This window comes from Bubalus bubalis, chromosome 9, assembly GCF_019923935.1.
Source record: "Bubalus bubalis isolate 160015118507 breed Murrah chromosome 9, NDDB_SH_1, whole genome shotgun sequence".
Lineage (NCBI taxonomy): Eukaryota > Metazoa > Chordata > Mammalia > Artiodactyla > Bovidae > Bubalus > Bubalus bubalis.
In genome coordinates this window covers 93,403,952-93,428,665 of record NC_059165.1, presented here as the reverse complement: position 1 = coordinate 93,428,665, position 24,714 = coordinate 93,403,952, and the positions used below count along the sequence as shown (strand labels likewise).

Sequence of the window (24,714 nt, the reverse complement as noted above, 5' to 3'; positions counted from 1 at the left end):
ACTTCCAAAGAAAGGGTGTCGCAATCAGATAAGACAGAGTCCAGGTTTGTTGTTTCTCCACGCCTCCCCCTACTAGGGGAAGGGACACAGGGGGCATGGCCAGGAAAAGAGCGTGGTTTACAGGAAATCAAAGTGAGGTCCCTGTTAACCCCTTCAAGGAGGCTTTGGAAAAGAGCCCTCTGGGCTTCTGAATCCTCCATCTCTTCAGGGCCCTAGATCCCCCATCCTCCCTACACCTGGCTTCACATTCCCCCTATCTCACAGAGGCTCAATTTACAAGCAAATTAAATTGACACTGAGGCAAAAATCCAGTTTGGACAATGTGCCCTTAAGTGGGGCGGTGGGCCGGGGGCAGGGGTGGGGTGGGGGCGGGGCGGGAATGAGGAAATTGGCAACTTTGTGCAAGACTGGTGAATATGCAAATCAATATAACTATGGAGGGGAATTTAGCGATATCTAGCAAGGTTACCGTTAACACACAGCCTTTGATCAGAATTATCTTTTCTCATTGTAGTAAGAACCCTTTGAAGTTGCTTGCTGTTATAACCCCTTTACAGGAGGAAACTGAGGCTCAAGTGGTTATCAGTAATTTCCCCAAGGTTTACCAGTTAATAATCATGAAAACTGGGCAATAACTGGGCAATAATGCAGATTACTGTCTGGAGGGAGCATGGTTTTGTAACAATAGGAAGTCTGTCTGTCCATCAGTAGATGACTGGTTACTTTCACTGCAAGAACAAGGAAGCTCTCTGTGCTCTGATAATGAAACAATCCTACCGTATACTGTTTATGAAAAAGCAAGGTGTAACCCAGGGAGACTAGGAAGAAGAGTGTGTAGAGCTTTCTGATATTGTTTTTGTGTAGAGCTTTCTGATTTGTTTTTGAAACGTGTGAATGTTTGTAAATGTATAATATACCTCATGAGAGAAACATGAGACTTGGTTACATGGTCATGTCTGAGACCCTGATGGCTAGCAACAAGAGCAGGAGAAAGGTTACCTTTTAGATATTGAACCATATGACTATATTACCAATTCTTATGCAACAAGTTAAATACAATTTTTAATAATAATAATATCCCAAGAGGATGTTTTTAAATTTTTTTTAATTGGAAGGTAATTGCTTTACAATGTTGTGTTGGTTTCTGCCATACATAAACATGAATCAGCCATAGGTATACACATGTCCCATCCTTCTTGAACCTCCTTCCCCTAAGAAGGCATTGATGTAATACAAAAGCTAGCCATGGGACTTTCCTCAATTATGACTTTTTAGCCACTCAGGCCTCTTGACGAGATTAGGTGAAGGGAATTCCAGGCTCTCCTTGCCCTAGAAAACATTGTCCTTGAATAGTGAACTCCTACACACACTTCAAAGCCCAGTTGAAATGTCCCCTCCTCCAAGAAACCTTCCCTGACTCTCCAAGAAGCTGAGTCCTTCTCCACTGGAGAAAACACTCCATGGGGCTAGGAGCATTGATGCTGGACTCTGTCCCCGGCCCCCAGCCCCATGCCAACATGGAAGATTCTGGAAGTGGAACATGAGATGCTAGCACAGAAATGGACTCACAGGAAGAGTCTGGTGAATAAATGCATGCTTAAAAGTAGACTGAGGGCCAGGACCAGATATCTGGAGTTGGGGGCGAGAGGTGGCTCTCTGCCCACTGCTTTCATCTGCTACCAAGTGGATGTAACAGGGAAAGGTCCCTGATCACCAGATGGCCATGACCCGGAGGGAGGCCCGGGCAGGAGGTTGTTGTGTCTCTGTAGCTGAAGAACATGGCCCCGGGTTACTTATGCCAGGCATGCAGGCCCTACAGATTGAAAAACTTAGGAAACAGTATTGAGAAATCTGGGGCAGTCCCAGGGAGGGGGGAGGCCTCGGGGAGTGAGGGCTGGTGGGAGGAGGGAGGAAGCCAGGAGCCAGATAAAAAGGCAGCCTCCAACAACCTCAGCTCACTCCCCCCCTGCCCTCTCCCTCCGTCCCTCTATCCCTCCATCCCTCTACTGCCCCAGCACCACTGCCCCAGCACCATGCAGCCCACCTCAGGTCCCAGCCTGCTGCTGCTGCTTCTAGCCAGTCTCCCCATGGCCCTGGGGAACCCCATGTGAGTAGTCACAGCCTGACCCCCAAAAAAGGCTGCTTCGGAGACAAGAGTGTGTATTTGTGGTATGCGGCCCTGCGTGTGTAGGGCGTGTATGCGGTGATGAGTGATTCTGCAGGAGAGGTGATTTGGCGTCCTGGACATTTGACCGTCATAGATTCTGGGAGTTTGTAGTTTCAGGCTTTAAGGGTCTAGAGATTTCGCGTGGGTGTATGTGGCTGAGGGCGTGGATCTGGGTCTGGGGTGCCACAGGTTTAGGGAGGAGTTTGGGATGGTCTTGGCTGCCCTGGTGGCTCAGTAGGTAAGGAATCCGCCTGCAATGCAGGAGACACCGGAGACGCGGGTTTGATCCCTGGGTCAGGAAGATCCCCTGGAGGAGGGCACCGGCAACCCACTCTGGTATTCTTGCCTGGAGAATCCCATGAACAAAGGAGCCTGGCCGGCTACAGTCTAGAGGGTAGCCAAGAGTCGGACACGATTGACGCCACTTAGCACATAGCACATATGGTGTTCCAGGGCTGGGTGTTTAGAGACTTGGGGTGTTTAAAGATTTCGGGATTAGAGCTCCTGGAATAAGTGGGTTCAGTGGTTAGTTTGGAAGTCTTGGAAGAGGTGGCACTTCTCATTTTGGTGTTGAGGAGTTGATGGGATGTGAAGCACCGCCCCTGCCTCCTCCTCCCCCGCCCCGCCCCCAGTTGTCTGCAGGTCACCGGATCCCCTGTGAGACCAGGGACTGGGGCAGAGCGCTCACCCTGGGGAAGAGCTGGCAGCTCGGGCTTCCGGGGATGACAGCTCCACGCCCCATGCTCCCCTCCGGCAGGTATTCCATGATCACCCCCAACATCCTGCGTCTGGAGAGCGAGGAGACTGTGGTGCTGGAGGCCCACGGAGGACAAGGGAATATTCAGGTCTCGGTCACCGTCCACGACTTCCCGGCCAAGAAACAAGTGCTGTCAAATGAAAACACCCAGCTGAACAGCAACAATGGCTACCTGAGCACCGTCACCATCAAGGTGGGCGCGCCAAGGAGCCCAGTCCTGCTGATGCCGCACCAGCTCCGAGAGTCCTCCACGCATGCACGCGGCTGAGCCCCGTCTCGCTCTCTGAGCCCCACCCACACTGCCTGAGCCCCGCCCCGTCTGAGTCTCCCCCTCCCCCATCTGAGCCCTCCCTTTTCTGAGCCCCTCCCACTGCTTCATCCAGAGCTTTCTCTGAGCTGTCTCCACCTTCTTTTTTATTGTAAATTAATTAATTTATTTTAATTGGAGGACAATTACTTTACAATATTGTGATGGTTTTTGCCATACATCAACATGAATCGGCCACGGGTATGCATGTGTCCCCCTCCATCCTAAAAACCGCTTCCACATTGCTCCCCACCCTATCCCTCTGGATTGTCCCAAAGCACTGGCTTTGGGTTCCCGGCTTAAAAAAAAAAAAAAAAAAAAAAAAACAACTTTTAATTTATACTGGAGCATAATTGATTAGCAATGTTGCAGTAATTTCAGGTGTACAGTTAAGTGATTCAGTGATACATATACATGTATCTATTCTTTTCCAAATTCTTGCCCCATTTAGGCTGTTACATAATATTGAGCAGAGGTCCCTGTGCTATACAGTAGCCCCCTGATCTCTCTCAAGTCCACCTCCTTCCAAGCCCTAGGATCTCTGAGCCCTTTCCCATTTCTGAGCCCCCGCCCCCCAAGCCCCTCCCTCTCTAAGCCCTCTTCCTTCAGAGGCCCTTCCATCTGAGTCTTCTTTTTGAGTCCCTTCCCCTTCTGAGCCCTCCCTCCTCTGAGCCGCCTCTTACTCCCCCTTCCCATCCCTCCCTCTGACCCCCACCCCCTCTCTTACCCTCCCGCCATCTCAGTACCCCGTTACTTCCCAAATCTGGGCAAGCCAGAATTGATGGGCAGGCTGTGTTGTGAAGAGGGCAGGTGGAGCAGACCCCTAATGATCTCTTGGTTCACGCCCAGATCCCGGCCAGCAAAGAGTTAAAATCCGACAAGGGGCACAAGTTCGTGACTGTCGTAGCGACCTTCGGGAATGTGCAGGTGGAGAAGGTGGTGCTGATCAGCCTTCAGAGCGGGTACCTCTTCATCCAGACGGATAAGACCATCTACACCCCAGGCTCCACGGGTAAGGAGCGGAGAGGGGTGGCTGGAGAGGGCGGGATTGGGGAGGGGCAGGGCTGGGGGAGGAGCAGAGTCTCACCCAACTCTCTCTTTCTGTCCCACCACCTCTCAGTCCTCTATCGGGTCTTCACTGTTGACCACAAACTGCTGCCCGTGGGCCAGACGGTTTTCATCAGCATCGAGGTACCAGCCAACCGGGGCCCCAGACTCACCCGGGGCTGAGACTAAGGGAGAGACAAAGAGATCGAGACAGAGAAAGAGCCACCGACGGAGACCCAAAGTCAGAGGCATATAGAGAGGTCGGGAGAGGGGGCCGGGAGCCAGGGAGACCACGTGGGGCGATGCTTGCTTGCGCCTGAGGATTCTAGCTCCAGGTAGACACCCGGTCACTGTGTGACTCTGGACAGGTCACTTCACATTTCCGAGTCTGTTTTCTTCATCAGAAGATTGGGATGATGACAGACACTAATTCTCTAGTGCCGCCAGAGGGCGCCCGTGAGCACTTGAGTCATGCCCTGCCCCCTCCTCAGCCCCCAGCCTTCCAGGGCTCCCACTTCCCTGAGAACAAGATTTCAAGTCCTCCTGCAGCCCACAAGACTCTGCAAGACCTACCCCATCCCCTCCGTGCCCTCGCTTCTTCCCTCTTCTCCTCGGCTTACTGTGCTCCAGCCACACACCAGTCTCCTCAGGCACAGCCCTGCCCCAGGGCCTTTGCATGGGCTATTCCCCCTACCCAGAAAACCCTCTTCCTGGAAATTTCCACACAGACCGCTCCCTCACCTCCTTCAAGTCTTTGTTCCAGTGTCCCAATTTTACAGTGAGATCTCACTGAGTGCCCTGTAAAATTGCAACACCCCCTCTCCTTCTGGCATCTTGTAAATGGGATCTATACATTTTATTAATTGCACCTTCCCCTAACCTCCACTGAACATAAATTCCAAATGGAGGGGAAGGGATTTTCTGTTGACAGCGTGCTTGGCGGGTAGTAGGATAAATAAAAACTTACTGGAAGGAGGGAGGGAAGGAGAGGGGAGAGAGAAGCAGGGAGAGATGGGGAGGCAACCATACATGTAGAATGAAGGGAGAGAGAAGGGAGGAAGACTGGGGCATGTCCTCCTCTGGGGATCTTCCTGAGTATTTATTGAGATTACACAGAGCTAACAAGGACCAAGTCCTTAAGGCTGTGAGCTGGCTTTAGAGATTTGGAGGTCTACAGGGAACAGGACACACATCTCCCCTAAAGGCACAGTGCTCAGCTCCCAGCAAATGTCACCCTGTACCAACAGAAGCATGTTATCCAGTGACCCTAATTTCCAAGAGAAGCCAGAAAACCGGGTTTCTATGTGATGTCTCCTGATGTTTAACTGTTGGCAATGCATGAAATCACATGTGTATGAGGTCTAGCCATGCAACATTGCTTTGTCAAAAAGGCAAATGTGGGCAGTTATGTGTGGTATATGTATGTGCTAATCAAATGCTTAGCACAGGGTCCTGCATCACAATAGATGACACATGTCATCTATTTTTAACATTTATTTATTAGGTTGTGTTGCGTCTTAACTGCGGCATGTGGAATCTAGTTCCATGACCAGGGATCAAACGTGCAATCCCTGCATTGGAAGCATGGAGTTTTAGCCACTGGACCACCACCAGGGAAGTCCCAAATGCTAGTTATTATTTGTTTTTGGAGAGACGCTGATCATCATCAGCTCTTGCCTATATTAACATGTCCCAAACCAGTGACATAGGAGTAATAATTATCTTTTTCCAGATATGCTCATTGAGCACAGAGAGGCTAAGTAACTTGCCCAAGGTCACACAGCTTGTAATTGGCTCAGTGGGGATTTGAACCCAAGCTGACTGGCTCAGGGGCACATTCTTCACCACTGCCCCTGTGGACCTAACACAGAGAAAATGTCCAGACACAGACAGGGAGGGGCAAGCCAAGAGGCAAAGCCTCATCTCTGAAGATCCATTTCTCTCTGTCTCCCCACAGACCCCCGATGGCATCCCTGTCAAGCGGGACTCCAAGTCTTCTCAGAACCAGTTTGGCATCTTGACCTTGTCCTGGAACATTCCAGAGCTAGTGAAGTATGTCAGGTCCTCCAGGAGGGGGTTTGGGGCTCCTCTACCCCAGGAAAGGGAGTGGGGGGCTGCCAGGTCTGTCCAGATCACCAGCCTACCTCCCCCACAGCATGGGGGTGTGGAAGATCAAAGCCTACTATGAAGATTCTCCGCAGCAGGTCTTCTCCACTGAGTTTGAGGTGAAGGAATATGGTAAGAAGGTCCAGGGAGGTGGGGTTAGGGGGTAGGGAGACGGGGGAGTGCATCAGGCTGGGCCCAATGCTGGTCCCCCACCAACATGATCTGTCCCCCCCAGTGCTTCCCAGTTTTGAGGTCCAACTAGAGCCTGAAGAGAAATTCTACTACATTGATGACCCAGATGGCCTGAAGATCAACATCATTGCCAGGTGAGGGGCAGGGGGAGGGGCCAAGTGGGGGGAGGGGCTCAACCGAGGCCAACGCTAGTTTGGAGGAAGACTCATCTGCAGAGGGGAGAATCTGAGACTGTCCCTGTATCGCAGGTTCTTGTACGGGGAACAGGTGGACGGAACAGCTTTCGTCATCTTTGGGGTCCAGGATGGCGACCGGAGAATTTCATTGACTCACTCCCTCACCCGTGTTCCGGTACCTAACAGAGGCCCTGTCTGGTCTCCTCCACCCTAAACACCCTTCCTGTCTCCTGTCATCTGAGCCCACCCCCTGGGCCCTAACCCCAGGTCCCCCCTCCGCCATGAACCCTTACTGTCTCCCCCAGATCAACGATGGTAATGGGGAGGCCATACTGAAACGTCAGGTTTTGCTGAATGGAGTACAGCCCTCCCGAGCTGATGCCCTGGTGGGCAAGTCCATATATGTGTCCGCCACCGTCATCTTGCAATCAGGTGAGGCCCAGTCTGGGGGCGGAGGCCCAGAATGAAAGGGGGATCCAGTCTGAGAGGGGAGACCCAGAATGAAGCGGGGGATCCAGTTTTGAAGGGGGAGATGCAGTCTGAGGGAGAAGGCCAAGAAGGAAGGGGGCAGGATCCAGTCTGACAAGGGAGGTCTCTCTGAGAGAGGAAGCCCAGAATGAAGGGAGGGTCCAGGCTGGCAGGGGAGGTCTAGTCTGAGGGAAGAGGTGCAGAATGAAGGGAGGGGGGATCCAGTCTTACAGGGGAGACCTAGTCTGAGGGAGGAGGCCCAGAATAAAGGAGGGGTCCAGCCTGACAGGGAAGAACCACTCTGGGGCATAAGACCCAGTGCAAGAGGGAAACTCATTCTGAGGGTGGATGTTCAGAATGAATGTGGAATCAGGTCGATGGGGGAGATACAGTCTAAGGACAGAGGCCCAGTACGAAGGCAGAGTGCAGTCTGACGGGGGAAGCCTGGTCCTGAGGGGTGGCCCAGGAGCCCACCCTCATGGCTGGCCCCCCTCAGGCAGCGACATGGTGGAGGCAGAGCGCACCGGGATCCCCATTGTGACTTCCCCCTACCAGATCCATTTCACCAAGACCCCCAAGTTCTTCAAACCTGCCATGCCCTTCGACCTCATGGTGAGACCCTGGGCAGGACTGCACCCCTCAACACTGCTCCTGAGCACGATCACACCCCTGGGTCTGCCTGAATGCCCTCCACCTGCCCCTGTACCCACAGGTGTACGTGACAAACCCCGACGGCTCCCCCGCCCGCCACATCCCGGTGGTGACCCAGGGCAGCAATGTGCAGTCCTTGACCCAGGATGATGGCGTGGCCAAGCTAAGCATCAACACACAGAACAGACGGGATCCCCTGACCATCACCGTGAGTTCTGGGCCAGCCTCAGGGGACTTAATTTTGTAGACTGGGGTCCTGACATGTGCACAAAAGGATCCTGTCTTGGGCATAGAGTGGGTTTCTTTCATTTGCATAAAGGGATGTGCCATCCACAGAGATGTTTTCATTTGCATAGACGGGCTCTTTTTATGTTTTCATTTATTTGATTGAAGTAGAATTGATTTACAATGTTGTGTTAATTACTGCTGTACAGCAAAGTGATTCAGTTAGACATATACATATGTCTTTTTCATATATTTTTCCATAATGGTTTATGACAGAATATTGAATAGAGTTCCCTGTGCTGTACTGTAAGGCTTTGTTTATCCATTCTATATATAATAGTTTGCACGCATAGATGTGTTCTCATCTGCACAGCAGGGTCCTACCTTCTAGATGTCTTCTGCCCAGATGTCTTCTTATTTTAAATTATTTATTCATTCATTTTTGGTGCCACTGGGTCTTTGTTGCTGTTTGCCAGCTTTCTCTAGTTGTGGTGCTTGGATTTCTCATTGAGGTGGCTTCTCTTTGTTGCAGACCACAGGCTCTAGGGTGCACAGGCTCAATAGTCGTGACACACAGGCTTAGTTGCTCCACAGCATGTGTAATCTTCCCGGACCAGGGATGGGACCCATGTTCCCTGCGTTGGCAGGCAGATTCTCATCCACTGTGCCATCAAGGAAGTCCCTGCCTAGACATCTTATATGGACACTTATGATGGCATTGGGCCCACCTGGATCATTCAGTCTCCTCCCCACCTCCTTAATATCCTTAACCTAATCTCGTCTGCAAAGTCTTTCTCGTCACATAAAATACCCTGGTCTCAGGGGTGTGGATTTAGATGTCTCTGGGGAGGGCGGGTGGGCATCATGGCATCCATCTTTCCCTGACCAGGTACGCACAAAGAAGGACAATATCCCCGAGGGGCGACAGGCCACCAGGACCATGCAGGCCCTACCCTACAACACCCAGGGGAACTCCAATAACTACCTGCACCTCTCTGTGCCCCGCGTGGAGCTCAAGCCTGGGGAGACTCTCAACGTCAACTTCCACCTGCGCACGGACCCCGGCGAGCAAGCCAAGATCCGCTACTACACCTACATGGTCCGTGGCTTTCTAGAACTCCCAGTATCCCCAGGAGCCCTCATCCATCCCAGATTCCACCCCCAACCCCTGCCCCTGACTCCCACCCATTCTCCCGCTCACCTTCCTGATCCTTATACCGAACTGTCCCCCCAGATCATGAACAAGGGGAAGCTGTTGAAGGTGGGACGCCAGAACCGAGAGCCCGGCCAGGACCTAGTGGTGTTGCCCTTGACCATCACGTCAGACTTCATCCCTTCCTTCCGCCTGGTGGCCTATTACACGCTGATTAATGCCAAAGGCCAGAGGGAGGTGGTGGCCGACTCCGTGTGGGTGGATGTCAAGGACTCGTGTATGGGCACGGTAAGCTCCCTGGCACCTCTCTGTGCCCATCTGGAGACCCTCCACCTGGCTGTCCCTCTCCCCGTCTTGTGCCTCTGGCTCTGTCTCTCTCCAACCTTTTGAGTCCATGCCTCTCCCCATTTCAGAGTTCCTGCCTCTCCTCCTTTTCCATCTTATTCTTCCATCTCTTTCAGCCTCAGTTTCTTCATCTTTTTTTTTCTTGATATGGACCATTTTTTAAAGTCTTTATTGAATTTGTTACAGTATTACTTCTGCTTTATGCTTTTGGTGTTTTGGCTGGGAAGCAGGTGGGATCTTAGCACCCCAACCAGGGATCAAACCTGTACTCCCTGGATTGGAAGGCAAAGTCCTAACCACTGGGCCACCAGGGAAGTTCCCTTAGTAGCTTCTTTTTCTTCCAGTTTTATTGAAATGTAATTTACACACAGTACTAAGTTTAAGGTGTAGAGCATAATGATTTAACCTAGGTACATCATAAGTGATCAGCACAATAAGTTGAGTGAATACTGATCACCTCACAGAGATATGAGATTAAAGAAATAGAAAAAGAGAATCTCCCTTGTGATGAGAATTCAGGGTTTCCTCTAACGACCTTCCTTATATAATGGCACAGCAGGGTTAATTACATATATTTATTATGTTGTACATTACACCCCTGGTACTTAAAACTGAAAGTTTGTTTTTAACCACCTTCACTCAATTCCCTCTCCCTTTACCACACATCTGATCTCTTTTTCTATAAGTATGTTTGTTTGAAGTATAATTGACCTATGGTGGTGGTTACACGCTAAGTCATGTCTGACTCTTTGAAACCCCATGGACTGTAGTCTGCCAGGCTCCTCTGTACATGGGATTTCCCAGGCAAGAATACTGGAGTGGGTTGTCATTCCCTTCTCCAGGGGATCTTCCCAACCCAGGGATCAAACCTGGGTCTCCTGCATTGCAGGCGGATTCTTTACCGACTGAGCTACAGGGAAGTGCCTAATTGACCTATGCCACTATGTTAGTTCCTGGTGTACGACATTTCTACAATCCACATATCAACATGTGATTCGATATTTCTGTGTGTTTCAAAATGCTTACCATGATGAGTCCTGTTAGTAACCACGTGTCACCATACAAAGATCCTATGTGCTTATTGACTATCTTCTTCACACTGTGTATTTGATCCCTATGACTCATTTATTTTGTAAGTGGACGCTTGCACTCAGTATCTCTCTTGCTCCTGGTTTTCTCTCTTTTCTTGATTTTCTGCCTGATGCCAGTTTGGCTTGCTTCTTCCCCTCCCCTTTCAGTCCAGCTCAAGACCTCCTCTGTCTTGGGCTTTTTGAGGTCTTACAGGGCTGAATTCCCCCTCCAACCTGCTCCCCTCCCATAGCTGGTGGTGAAAAATGGTGGGAAGGAAGAGAAACACCATCGACCCGGGCAACAGATAACCCTGAAGATCGAGGCTGACCAGGGGGCCCGAGTGGGGCTCGTGGCCGTGGACAAGGGCGTGTTTGTGCTGAATAAGAAGAACAAATTGACCCAGAGAAAGGTATGCCCCAGAGTCGCTGAGGTTGGTTCAGTGATGGCATTGGGTTGAGGTGGGAATGATGCTTATTGTCGTTCAGTCACTCAGTCCTGTCCAACTCTTTTTCAATCCCATGGACTGTAGCCCACCAGGCTTCTCTGTCCATGGCATTTCCCAGGCAAGAATAGTGGAGTGGGTTGCCATTTCCTTCTCCAGGGGACCTTTCCCACCCAGGGATGGGACCTGTGTCTCCTGCATTGGCAGGCAGATTCTTTACCACTGAGCCACCTGGGGATGATGCTGGAGAGGAGCAGATAGGTTGAGCATAGAGGTCTGAATGGATGTAGACATGGGGATGGGTTGAAGTCAAGTTGAGGATGAGAATGTGGGTGGACAAAGGTCCACGTTGGAGATGGTGCTGGGAATGGACACAGTCCAGAGTCCAACTCTGGATCGTCCATCGTGGCCTGCCGGCTTGGGGAGCAGGATAAGGATGGATGGGGTGGGGCTGGATGGACAAGCTGGCCAGAGGGTGGCGGCACTTCTGACCCTCCGCCTCCACTCCACCCCGCAGATCTGGGACGTGGTGGAGAAAGCGGACATTGGCTGCACCCCAGGCAGTGGAAGAAACTATGCTGGCGTCTTCACGGATGCAGGACTCACTCTCAAGACCAGCCAGGGCCTGGAGACCCAGCAGAGGGCAGGTGAGGATGCAGGGAGAGGCAGGGCAGGTGAGAAGCAGGGCCTCCATCCCCCAGATACTGAGATCAGGTTAAGGGCAGGGCTCTGGGGTGCAGGTTGGGGTGTTGAAGTCCCGCCTCCACCACCATCTCGCAAATCACTTCTTTCTGAGCCTCGGTATGGGCCACAATAACACTCCAACATCACGGCGGGGGTGGGGGTGGGGGGAGGCAGCAGTGGGGAGGAAACCAAGGACACATCAGTCAGTCAGTCAGTTCAGTCGCTCACTCGTGTCCAACTGCAACCCCATGAATTGCAGCCTGCCAGGCCTGCCTGTCCACCACCAACTCCCAGAGTTTACCCAAACTCATGTCCATTGAGTCAGTGATGCCATCCAGCCATCTCATTCTCTGTCATCCCCTTCTCCTCCTGCCCCCAATCCCTCCCAGCATCAGGGTCTTTTCCAATGAGTCAACTCTTCTCATGAGGTGCCCAAAGTATTGGAGTTTCAGCTCAGCATCAGTCCTTCCAATGAACACCCAGGGCTGATCTCCTTTAGAACGGACTGGTTGGATCTCCTTGCAGTCCAAGGGACTCTCAAGAGTCTTCTCCAACACCACAGTTCAAAAGCATCAATTCTTCAATGCTCAGCTTTCTTCACAGTCCAACTCTAACATCCATACATGACCACAGGAAAAACCATAGCCTTGACTAGACGGACCTTTGTTGGCAAAGTAATGTCTCTGCTTTTCAATATGCTATCTAGGTTGGTTATAACTTTTCTTCCAAGGAGTAAGCGTCTTTTAATTTCATGGCTGCAGTCACCATCTGCGGTGATTTTGGAGCCCCAAAAAATAAAGTCTGACACTGTTTCTACTGTTTCCCCATCTATTTGCCACGAAGTGATGGGACCAGATGCCATGATCTTAGTTTTCTGAATGTTGAGCTTTAAGCCAACTTTTTCAGTCTCCTCTTTCACTTTCATCAGGAGGCTTTTTAGTTCCTCTTCACTTTCTGCCATAAGGGTGGTGTCATCTGCATATCTAAGGTTATTGATATTTCTCCCGGCAATATTGATTCCAGCTAGTGCTTCCTCCAGCCCAGCGTTTCTCATGATGTACTCTGCATATAAGTTAAATAAGCAGGGTGACAATATACAGCCTTGACATACTCCTTTTCCTATTTGGAACCAGTCTGTTGTTCCATGTCCAGTTCTAACTGTTGCTTCCTGACCTGCATACAGATTTCTCAAGAAGCAGGTCAGGTGGTCTGGTATTCCCATCTCTTTCAGAATTTTCCAGTTTATTGTGATCCACACAGTCAAAGGCTTTGGCATAGTCAATAAAGCAGAAACATAGTAGGTGCCTAACCCATCTGGTTCCCCTTCCACCTGCCTTTAGATCCGCAGTGCCCGCAACCAGCCACCCGCCGACGCCGCTCGGTGCAGCTCATGGAGAAGAGGATGGATAAAGGTGTGCGCCCTCCGCTGGTCCCCACCCATTCTGGATCCCAGCTAGAGAGGGAAGGGGAGGGTCTGACCGTGGGGAAGTTCTCCCTGGGCTGTGTCCTGAGTGCCTGCTGCTTCGAGGCCCGCAGCTGAGGGCGCGGGGGACGTGTGGGGGAAATCTGTGTTCCCATAGCGGGTCAGTACAGCAGCGATCTGCGCAAGTGCTGCGAAGACGGCATGCGGGACAACCCCATGAAGTTCCCGTGCCAGCGCCGGGCCCAGTTCATCCTGCAGGGCGACGCGTGCGTCAAGGCCTTCCTGGACTGCTGCGAGTACATCACTCAGCTGCGGCAGCAGCACAGCCGCGACGGCGCCCTGGAGCTGGCCAGGAGTGAGTCCCGTGGCGGGGAGGGCGGGCCTGTCCGAGGTGGGAGGAGGAGCCAATCCGAAGAGGGTAGAGCCTTGAACAGATGTTCAAGGAGCGGGGAGTCCAGTCCTAGGGGGAGGAGGTGCCTGTCCGCAGGAAGAGGAGGTCTCTATCCAGCGAGTCCGAGGTGGGGAGGAGGCCTGTCCGGAGAGGGAGGAAGACGTGCCTGTCTGAGGGAGGAGGAGATCTCCAGTGGGGCAAGGAGATCCCTGTCTGAGAGGGAAGGACGTCCTGTCTGAGGGGAATCCGGGTCTGTCGCAGGTGGAAGAAAGTGCCTGTCTGAGGGAAGAAGGACCTAGTCTAGTGGAGAAGACTCCTTTCCTGAGGGCAAGGGAATTTCCTGCCTGGGTGGATTAGCCTGGCCCTGGCCCCAGACCCTCTGAAGTTTGACTTTACCAGTGCCCAGGACACCCCTCCCTCCCATGGTCTAAGGGATCGTTCTAGAAGATAGAGCTGGTCACACTAGTTGCCAGTAGGAAGACATGAGATGGGTTATAAGCTTGCCTTTACCAAAGAAAACTAATTCCTGTTGCCTTATTAAGAGACCTGCTCAACCTTTGCCCAGTCAATGTTCGATCATTCATTCATCCATTCGGTTCTGGAGAGGACATGTACACAATCAAAACTCTACATCTCAGGCCACATCAATCTTAAGCAAAGCCAGGTCTTCTCTTAGAAGCCCCCTTTAAGCAAAATCAGAATGGTCTCACCACAAAGTGGCCTTTACAGAACTGACACATAGTCTCCACTGCCATCTGTTGAGAGACAGAGGAGCCCGGTGTGGCCTGATCCCACCAGTTTTTAAAATTTTTGGTTATGCCATGTGGCATGCAGAATCTTAGTTCCCTGATCAGGGATTGAACCTGTGCTCCCTGCAGTGGAACTTCAGGACCTTAACCACTGGACCACCAGGGAAGTCCCTCTCCTTTTTGTTTTTCAAAAATATCTTTTAATATGTCTTAATTAGAAGACTTCTGTGCCAGAATGGGCTTTGTTGAAACTGAACTATCTGCAGACACTTCTCAAAAGCAGCCATTGCCAAAGTCAAATATTTCTGAATTCCTTTAACTGGAAAACTAGCAACCCCTTCAACCCTCTACCCCACCAAAAACATAATGATTCCCAACATAGATGAACACAGAATTCTACCTTCAGTCTCTTTGCAAATTATAATGACTAGGCATGCTACTCTCTGCTCCAGTGACCCAAGACTTTTCTTTCGCAAAGAAGAAATTTAGACAATGTATGTATGATTTACACACACGGATGACTTTTTTCCCCCAGCATTGTGTCATTTCTTTAGCCAACTGGGGGTGATACAGAGGGTTGATTAAGAGTTAGTATCCCAAAGGCACTTTCATAGATTATTCCAGAGTATTGGGCTTCCCTTGTGGCTCAGCTGGTAAAGAATCTGCCTACAATGCGGGAGACCTGGGTTCGATCCCTGGGTTGGGAAGATCCCCTGGAGAAGGGAAGGGCTACCCACTCCAGTATTCTGGCCTGGAGAATTCCATGGACTGTATAGTCCATGGGGTTGCAAAGAGTCGGACATGACTGAGCGACTTTCACCTTCTTCGCTTTTATGGGTGGATTTAAGTATCTATGGAATTCCACCTACTTTGTGGTTAGGCAGAAAAGTGAAAGTGTTAATCACTAAGAGTCTGACTCTGACTCCATGGCTGTAGCCCACCAGGTTCCTCTGTCTATGGGATTTCCCAGGCAAGAATACTGGAGTGGGTAGCCATTTCCTCCTCCAGGGGATCTTCCGGACCCAGGGAACCTGTAATTCCTGTATTGACAGGCAGATTCTTTACCATCTGAACCACCAGGGAAGCCCCAGAACCAAATTAAAATCTGTTCATCATTTTTTGAGGAAAGCCCAGCCAGGATTAAACTCTATTCTAGTCCAGCTTTGTGTACTTGCTGATGGGGTCAAGATGACTTTTAAAGGCCACTGTCTCTTTGGCAATCTCCATCAAGTCCAGAGAATCTCTCAGCTAGCCCACTTGCTTTCAGGATAGACTTAACCATCACATGGTTAACATAACACAGCAGGCATGGGTCAATGATGCTTTTAGAGGCTCATTCATGCAAATGTTTTCATTCCCTTGAAAATCAAAGAAGGGGAAAAAACAAATCAACCCAATGCAGTGTGGCTTATTTTCACCTTTATACCAACATAGTTGTAAAATGTGACTTTTAATATTTTTTTTATGGAGAAAGGAGCCCCTTGGGGCAATGTGCCTAGGATCCCTGGAAGTGATCATGTGACCTTGGGTGTGTCCATGCTAGGAATCCCTCTAGGGGATGATAAAGATAAATATCTAAAAGGGACAGTGGAGGGAGCAGGAGGGGGGATTCAGTCTGTTTTAACCCCCCACCCCCCATCCACAGGTGACCTGGATGATGACATAATCCCAGAGGAGGACATCATTTCCCGAAGCCAATTCCCCGAGAGCTGGTTGTGGACCGTCATTGAGGACCTTAAACAAGCAGACAAAAATGGGTAAGGCTGGCATGGCCCCACTTCAACCTATCCCCAGGCCAGCTTCTATGATCACCCTAGATTGGACACTGCATTTGCATGCCCCTCAAACCCCCTTCTTTTGTGGAATAATGGTGGAAGCATACAACCCAGCCTAGAAAAATAGAGTTGGGGCTACCTAAATGTACCCACCTCCAGCCCCCTTCCAACCCTGTCCCTTGGGGCCCCTCCCTACCTGCTCTCCCCCTGCATCCTGCTAGATGTCTTCTCCTAATCACCGCCCCCTCCCCCCCCTCAACTTCTCCCTGGACCAGAATCTCCACGAAGCTCATGAACGTGTTTTTGAAAGACTCCATCACCACTTGGGAGATTCTGGCCGTGAGCTTGTCAGACAAAAAAGGTGAGAGAGGATGGTGGTCTGGTCCTCGGAGGCCGGGACCCCAGATCCCCTGAGCATTTTTTCATTCCATCCTGACAGATCTTTTGTTTCTTGGTGGCTGACACTTTGCCGGTTACTAGAGAGGGATTAGAGTGCAGAATGTGAGTGACATCGTGATTTGGTAAATAGACTTTATTTTTAGTGCAGTTTTAGTTCAGAGCAAAATTGAGAGGCTGGTGCAGAGACTTCCTATGTACCATTTTCCCTGACCACATACATAGCCTCCCTCACCATCAACATTGTAACAATTGATGGACACATCATTATCTTTGCTAGTTCTTAGCTGACATTACGGAGAAAGCAATGGCAACCCACTCCAGTACTTTTGCCTGGAGAATCCCATGGACAGAGGAGCCTGGTAGGCTATAGTCCATGGGGTCACATAGAGTCGGACATGACTGACGCAACTTAGCAGCAGCAGCAGCTGACATTAGGGCTCACGCTCGGTGTCTTACGTTTCTGCGGGTTTGGACAAATGTATAAAAATACATAAGCTTCCCAGGTGGCGCCGTGGTAAAGAACCTGCCTGCCAAGGCAGGAGATGCAAGAAAGGCAGGTTCGATCCCTGGATCAGGAAGATCCTCTGGAGTAAGAAATGGCAACTCGCTCCAGTATTCTTGCCTGGAAAATTTCATGGGTGGGCTACAGTCCATGGGGTTGTAAAGATTTGGACACGACTGAGCGATTGAGCATACACGTGCATAAAGACATATATCCACCATATCATATAGAATTATTTGCTATATGATATATTATTCTATAATATCATAGAGAATAATTTGCAACAAGAACTTGGTAGGGGTGATGTTGCCATGATAGTAAAGCAATTAAGAAAAAAGAGGAAGCGGGATGAAGTGAGTGATTGAAACATCAGTGGGTAGGCTGTGAAACACAACAAAAAGGGGTATTCGTACCCTCCCCCCACCACTGCCACCAATGGCTGTGTGTGGGACCCTGACAAACCCTAGTCAAGTATGAATGATTTAGAGCTGGTCTGGGAGTGGGGCAAGGAAAGTGAGGCACTGACTTTGAATGCAAAATTAGGTGGGTGCCAAAAAAACTCAGTCATCAAGGTAAATTGTATTTTCATGCAATAGTTTTTTTAAAAAATCAAAATGAATGCCAAAAAAAAAAATCCATGATGTACAAAATACCTAGATTTTAAATAAAAACCAGCACTGTGTTGAACCCTGTTAGAGCTTGAGGCCAAAGGAAAGATGTGTTTCATATACATATTTTCTGTCCATTTTAAAGGTTATTTTTTTCCCAGAGCATTAAAGTAGTTGAAAAACTATTAAAAATGCTAAAAAAAAAGATGTATTAAAACTCACAGCATTAAGTGTATTTCATTTATACCACACCCAGTTACTCTAGTATAAGTTTATTTAGTTATAATTTATCATAAATTATACGCAAGGTACATAGTTTTCCTTCTGCCTGGGACTCCAAAGCCACTCAGCACAGTTCTAGTTTGGGGTCCCCATCCCTGTTTCAAATCAGGGCATCTTCATATTTGCTTGTTGTACATTTCTGTATACCAAGGTTCTGTCTGAGGTTTCCTTTACCTAAAAAATGTTCCTGCAGCTTGAAAAAAAAAAAGTAAACTACCGTTAGACCCTTGCCTCTTAAGCATGTTCCCTGGACTAGCTGCAATCTGGTCAAGAAGCTTTACCTCGGAGTTTGTTAGACATTATCTTTTTTTTTTTTTTAACTTTTTTATTTTATATTGAAGTACAGCCGATGAACAGTGTTGTGATAGTTTCAGGTGGGCAATGAAGAGAATCAGCCATACATATCCATGTATCCATTCTCCCCCAAACTCCCCTCCCATCCAGACTGCCACATAACATTGAACAGAGTTCCCTGTGCTATACAGTAAGTCCTTATTTGTTGTCCATTTAAAATATAGCAGTATGTATAAGACATTTGGGCTTCCCTTATGGCTCAGTCAGTAAAGAATCTGCCTGCAATGCAGGAGACCTGGGTTTGATCCCTGGGTTGGGAAGATCTCCTGGAGAAAGAAATGGCAACCCACTCCAGTATTCTTGCCTGGAGAATCCCACAGACAGAGGATCCTGGCGGGCTACAGTCCAGAGTGTTGCAAAGAGTCAGACATGACTGAAGCAGCTTAGCATGCATGCAACCAATAGAACTTGAAAATTTTAAACTTAAGAGCTCTTATGGGGTAAAGAAATAGTATCGTTAAAAGTGGGGCGCTTCCCAAGCCCAAGTCCCTGAGTCCAAATCCCACATCTTTCTCTGGGCAGCTGTGTGGCCTCAATCAAGTTACTCAGCCTCTTGATGCTCATCCATAAAATGGGCACAACTGAAAGAGTAACTACTCAAAGTGTTGGGATTTTATAATAGTTATAATAGTACCGGACACATTGTACATGTTCAATGAGTGTGAACTATTATTTTTATTATTGGAGTTGAGCATATTTTAGGGGTCAAAGAGTAACTGCCTTTTGGAGACGTATAGACGCCTCCTTAAATGACACAAATCAGGTATCAGAAGTCAATTCTTTTTTAAAAGATATTTCTTTTTATTTATTTATTTGACTGCACTGGCTTTTAGCTGTGTCATGTGAGATCTAGTTCCTTGACCAGGGATCAAACCTGGGCCCCCTGCATTGGAAACCCAGAATCTCAGCCACTGGACTACCAGGGAAGTCCCTTTTTTAAAAATTGAATTATGGTTGATTCACAGTGTTGTGTTAGTTTCTGGCTTAGTCATTTCTTTTTAAGAGATTTTCTTTTTGTCCACTCCATGTGACTTGCAGGATCTTAGTTCTTTGACCAGGGATCAAACCCCCCCAACCCCCCACCCCCGCCACAATGTGACATCTATGTGTGTGTGCTTAGTGGCTCAGTCGTGTCCAACTATGAGACCCCATGGACTGTAGCCCACCAGGCTCCTCTGTCCACAGGATTTCCCAGGCAAGAATCCTGGAGTGGGTTGCCACTCCCTTCTCCAAGGGAATCTTCCTGACTGAGAGCGAACCCAGGTCTCCTGTGACACAGGCAGATTCTTTACTATCTGAGCCACCAGGAAAGGCCCCATATTATGTCTATGGGCTTCTGCAAAGACCTTGGGATAGCTCCCGCGGTCAAGTGTAAGCACTGAGACATTGGTAGAGGCAAGAGTTTGGACCCAGTCTACCCTGCCCAGTCCCCTGACCCCACTCCTGACATTCTGTGTTCTGTTTCCACTCCGGGCAGGGATCTGTGTGGCTGACCCCTATGAGGTCACTGTGATGCAGGATTTCTTTATCGACCTGCGTCTCCCCTACTCGGTGGTGCGCAACGAGCAAGTGGAGATCCGAGCGATCCTCTACAACTACCGGGAGGCGGAAAATCTCAAGGTGCGTCCCTGGTGCAACAGAGGCATGGAGGGCAAGGGGACTTGGGGGAGCGAGTCTGTGGCATGTTCTCCTGACCCCATACTCTCTCTCCCTGGCAGGTGAGGGTGGAATTGCTCTACAATCCAGTCTTCTGTAGCCTGGCCACCGCCAAGAAGCGCCACCAGCAGACTATAACGATCCCAGCCAGGTCCTCGGTGGCGGTGCCTTACGTCATTGTGCCCCTGAGGGTCGGCCTCCACGAGGTGGAGGTCAAGGCTGCCGTCTACAACCACTTCATCAGTGATGGTGTCAAGAAGACCCTGAAGGTCGTGGTGAGTCCTTGGGGTACCTGCTGCCCCTTGTCCTTCAGGAGAGGCTCCGGTTCTTCCTGTGCTGTCAACCCAACTTGGAGACCCAGGCACACCATAGGAGATTCAGGAGTTCTGGAACTTTGAAAGGAGGGCCAGGATTAGGGTGAGGCAAGTGAGGCATTATTCTTGGGCACAGAATTTTTAGCAGACACCCGAAAACTCAGAGATCAATAATATTTTTTCATTAAAATATATTTTAATATCAAATATGACATCTTGTAACATTTTAGCACAGGAGTTTTCTTCTGACTTTAAAAATCTTGGGGACAGTTCCCTGGTGGTTTGGTGATTCGAACTCAGTATTTTCACTGCTGTGGCCCTGGATTTGATCCCTGGTCATGGAACTAAGATATCATAAGCCACACAGCACAGCCAAATAAATAAATAAGTAAAATTTAAAAATCTTGAGAAAATATATTTCACAGAGCAAATATTGCAAAGGAATAATACACAATTGCAAGAACTAGAATACTTCTTTTTTACCTATGAGTCTTTACCTATGAGTCTTACCCTTAAAATATGTGTTGACACACAACAAAAATGAAGACCCATGGGGGGAAAAAAACTCAACTCAGAAAAAAAGAAATATGCATTAACAGTCATATTTCTGTTACTGTTTCCTATAGTGTTGAACATTTTCAAATACAATAGACAAAATCATCAACCAAAATGAAAGGATTTTAGCATCTTTCATGAGTACTTTAAAGCAAAACATAAGATCATAAACAAGATCAAAAATATTTTAATGCAATATTTTAAGAAATCAAAATTCATTCCCAAAACCCCCGCAATATACAAAATATCAAAACTTTAGAGACAAATTTGGTGGTGTCAAACTATGTCATATTGATGCCTAAAGCAAAAGAAAACTGAGTTGGGCCTGTGTATATTTTTTATTGGTTATTTTTTCCCAAAAAACATTACAATAGTTGAAAAAATATTGAAACATTCAAAACCAAATGTATCAAAACTGCCTGTAAAATTTCACATTGAAATGTTTTATTTGTACCCAAATCATAATTTATTATAATTTTTCTTTCCTGGCTTTAATGGAAGCAAACATATTTTTTCAACTACTTTAATGTTCTGGAATAAATCTAACCATTAAAATAATATATTTTAAAAATTACATGAAAGTGTGTATATATAGGTGCACACATTTTTCCTCTTGCTGTGAATTTCAATATGACTCAACACAGGCACTGGTGGGAAGAAACCAGTAGTGTGCTGGAGCCTGTGATACCCAGCTCCCTAGATCCAGTATGTCTACCACATCCCAAGTCTACTCACTCACGGTGGTAGCTTGAGATCCATCATGGTGGAGATATTTACACCAAGGAAATTGGCAGCACTACAAATCAAGAGCTTTTCTTCCTGGAGAGCTGGATGTTACACACTGATGAATACAACATAGGCAGGAACTCAGTCTGCAAAGGAAAAGATGGGACTCACTCCAGGCAAAAGGAGAATGGGTTCTGTGAGGGCAAAAGCACCCACTGTCCTGCATGAAGGCTTATGCGCATATACACATGAGAGTTTGTTTTGGGCCTTTGACTCTAATTAAGATGCCCTATTTTAGTTGAGCACTTACTATCTGCTAGGCACTGTGTTAAGTAGTTATGTACATTCTTTCATCTATTTTTTCTCTTTCCTTTATTATTTATTCTTGTTTACTGGCTCAAAAATCTTCTTTTAAATTATTTGTTTTAAAATTTTTATTTTATTTAGCCCATTAAGAGGCACTGGGTTAAAAACAGACTCTGGAGCCAGACTATTAGGTTCAAACCCAAATTCTGTTCTACTTGCTTTGTGACCTTGGGCAAGTTACTTTACCTGTCTGTTCCCCAGTTCCCTCATCTTTAATATTTATTTGGCTTAGTTGTAGCACAGGGATCTTCTTCTCTAGTTGTGGCATATGGGCTCAGTAGTTGCAGCACATGGGCTTGGTTGCCCCATGGTATGTGGGATCTTAGTTCCTTTACCAGGGATCAAACCCATGTACCCTGCACTGCGGGCAGATTATTAACCACTGGGCCATGAGGAAGTCCCCCCCCCCTTCTGTAAAATGGAAGTGATAAAAGCGGTACCCACTCCAGTGGGTTGTTGTGAAGATTAAATGAATTAACCACAGGAGAGCAATCATCTAGGCACATAGAAAGATTTCTAAAGGTCTTGTTACTTCTTTGTTAATTTATAATTTTATTATGAACTTGCACAACAATAGGCATGAGGAAAGAAGGAAGATGAGGCACAGAGAGGTTAAGTAACTGACCTACAGTCACACAGCTAAGATTGGGTGGAGGCCCTCATGCCTTATACTACAGTAATCCCCAGCATATGACCAACTGTCTGTCTTATTCATGCAATTCCCCCTGCCCCTAACACCATCCAGCCAGAAGGAATAAGAGTCAACAAAACTGTGGCTGTTCGTACACTGAATCCAGAACATCTGGGTCAAGGTGAGTCATGCACGGGAGAGGGAGTGAGGCCTGGGTGGTGGTGATGCAGGATGGGGTGGGAGGGAGCTGGTGCCATCTGTGTCTCCCATTCATCCTGCAGGGGGAGTGCAGCGAGAGGAAGTCCCAGCTGCAGATCTTAGTGATCAAGTCCCAGACACTGAGTCAGAGACCAAGATCCTCCTGCAAGGTGAGATGCCCTTGGACCCCAACCCCAGGAGACCCAGAACAGTGTTGGGAGGAGAGTCATGACCCGAGAGTCAGGAGCCCAGTTCCATCCACTCTCACCCCAGGGATATTTAACCATGTGTCTCCTGCCTCCTCTTCAGCTAGAACCCCTCCTCGAACCACTTCATAGAAGGCTCCAGGCAGTACTTAGTTCAGCAAACAGCTTTTGCTGATAAAGAGGTTTACATGAGCAATATAGTTCAAGAGCAGAAATTCCAGATCTAATTGTCTTGGATGGAGAACTGGGGCAAGACGGAGCTAGAAAGGCACCTTGCATCTTGACAGCTGTGAAGTTTGGGGAGGAGACCCTTGGTTTCTTCATCTGTGATAGGAGCGAATAATAGTGTTGATATCTAAGGGTATGATATCTAAGAGAATACTCTATGGTATTCTCCTAGAACAGAGCCTGGGGAATAGCATGAAGCCTGGTAAAAGTATTCATGACTGTTATTACCGCTGGTGGAACCAGAGGAACCAGGGCCCAGAGTTCCCTTGTGAAGCACAAGCCCACCCCCCACAAAAGCAAAACCCTCTCCAGCCATTCAGCCATGAAGCATCTCCATCATTCACATGCCCCCAGCTGTCCCTGACCCCTTTGGCCCTAGCTGGTCAGAGCCTGAAAAGTCTGGAAGCAGCCGTGGACTTGAGTGCCATCCTCCTGCCGGGTTGCAGGGACTCCGGTGGCCCAAATGACGGAGGACGCCATCGACGGAGAGCGGCTGAAGCACCTTATCCAAACCCCCTCCGGCTGTGGGGAGCAGAACATGATTGGTATGACGCCCACGGTCATCGCCGTGCACTACCTGGACAGCACCGACCAGTGGGAGAAGTTCGGCGTGGAGAAGCGGCAGGAGTCCCTGGAGCTCATCAGAAAGGGTGCACGTCCTACCTGTCCCTCTGAGCCTGCTCCACCCCTGAACCCCGCCCCTCTGAGCCTGCTCCACCCCTGAGCCCGCCCCTCTGAGCCCACTTCATCCCTGAGCCCCGCCCCTCTGGCCTTGCTCCGCCCCTGAGCCCCGCCCCACTGAGCCAGCTCCACCGAGCCCCAGCCCTCTGAGCCGGCTTCATCTCTGAGCCCCCTCCACTCCTAAGACCCCGCCCCTCTCGGGGTCCCGCCCCTCCTCTGAGACTGCCCCCCTCGCCCCTCTCTGAACCCCTCTCTGAGCTCCCTCTCTCGCTGAGGCCCCCTTGCCCCTGAGAACCCATTTTGAGAACCTCTTCTCTTTGAATCCTCTTTCCTCCAAGAATTCCTTCCCCCTCTCTCTAATCCTCCCACCTTCTGAGTCCCTCTTTAGCTCTCTGTCCTCCCACACACCCGCCCCCTACCCAGAGACCCTCTTTCCTCTCTAGACCGCTGTCCCGCCCTTCACAGAATCTTTATCCTCTCTCTAAGCCCCTTCCCTCCCTGGAGGGCGTACGCCCACCAGCCACCCCCTCCACTCAGCCTCTGGTGACACATCTCTCTTCCCCGCAGGGTACACCCAGCAGCTGGCCTTCAGACAAAAAAGCTCAGCCTACGCCGCCTTCCAGAATCGGCCCCCCAGCACCTGGTGAGTCTCCAGGATCACCTTGCACATCTTCAGCCTTTCACATCCCTGAGCAGGCCCTCGATCTCGGCCTGGGGTGGTCTAGGTAGGTCTCCACCCAGAGTCAAGGTACCAGCCCGCTGAAGAATCAGCATGCCACACTGGTTTACGAGCTTGAAGGAACCAAGCCAGGCCCAGCCCCACTCTGCTCATTGGTTGGTTGAGATGCCAGTCTCCGGATCCCAGAGCCAATTGCCTCA

The 24,714-nt window shown here is 49.2% G+C and overlaps 1 protein-coding gene and 2 long non-coding RNA genes across 3 annotated transcripts in view; 1 reads left to right on the top strand and 2 right to left on the bottom strand.

The window, feature by feature from the left end:
• Positions 1–1,088: 1,088 nt before the first annotated feature.
• On the bottom strand, positions 1,089–2,993 carry LOC123335146. Its single transcript, XR_006553511.1, has 2 exons — positions 2,856–2,993; positions 1,089–1,813 (listed from the first exon to the last, which is right to left on the bottom strand). It is a non-coding gene; the product is annotated as an uncharacterized LOC123335146 (long non-coding RNA).
• The window catches only part of C3 (complement C3), a 36,193-nt gene continuing 13,425 nt past the window's right edge, over positions 1,947–24,714 (top strand). Inside the window, exons 1-25 of the mRNA XM_006045102.4 lie at positions 1,947–2,107; positions 2,925–3,117; positions 4,081–4,243; positions 4,352–4,422; positions 6,236–6,330; positions 6,434–6,516; positions 6,620–6,710; positions 6,825–6,927; positions 7,058–7,184; positions 7,717–7,832; positions 7,933–8,079; positions 8,986–9,195; positions 9,331–9,537; positions 10,916–11,074; positions 11,625–11,754; positions 13,132–13,203; positions 13,372–13,569; positions 16,000–16,111; positions 16,405–16,490; positions 19,752–19,894; positions 19,993–20,205; positions 22,637–22,703; positions 22,804–22,890; positions 23,601–23,804; positions 24,403–24,478. Coding sequence (XP_006045164.4) covers positions 2,034–2,107; positions 2,925–3,117; positions 4,081–4,243; positions 4,352–4,422; positions 6,236–6,330; positions 6,434–6,516; positions 6,620–6,710; positions 6,825–6,927; positions 7,058–7,184; positions 7,717–7,832; positions 7,933–8,079; positions 8,986–9,195; positions 9,331–9,537; positions 10,916–11,074; positions 11,625–11,754; positions 13,132–13,203; positions 13,372–13,569; positions 16,000–16,111; positions 16,405–16,490; positions 19,752–19,894; positions 19,993–20,205; positions 22,637–22,703; positions 22,804–22,890; positions 23,601–23,804; positions 24,403–24,478 — 3,227 coding nt within the window. The 5' untranslated portion in view covers positions 1,947–2,033. The remainder of the gene's footprint in view (positions 2,108–2,924; positions 3,118–4,080; positions 4,244–4,351; positions 4,423–6,235; positions 6,331–6,433; positions 6,517–6,619; positions 6,711–6,824; positions 6,928–7,057; positions 7,185–7,716; positions 7,833–7,932; positions 8,080–8,985; positions 9,196–9,330; positions 9,538–10,915; positions 11,075–11,624; positions 11,755–13,131; positions 13,204–13,371; positions 13,570–15,999; positions 16,112–16,404; positions 16,491–19,751; positions 19,895–19,992; positions 20,206–22,636; positions 22,704–22,803; positions 22,891–23,600; positions 23,805–24,402; positions 24,479–24,714) is intronic.
• Positions 17,899–23,656, bottom strand: LOC123335147. The gene is made up of 3 exons (XR_006553512.2): positions 23,520–23,656; positions 21,535–21,671; positions 17,899–18,113 (listed from the first exon to the last, which is right to left on the bottom strand). It is a non-coding gene; the product is annotated as an uncharacterized LOC123335147 (long non-coding RNA).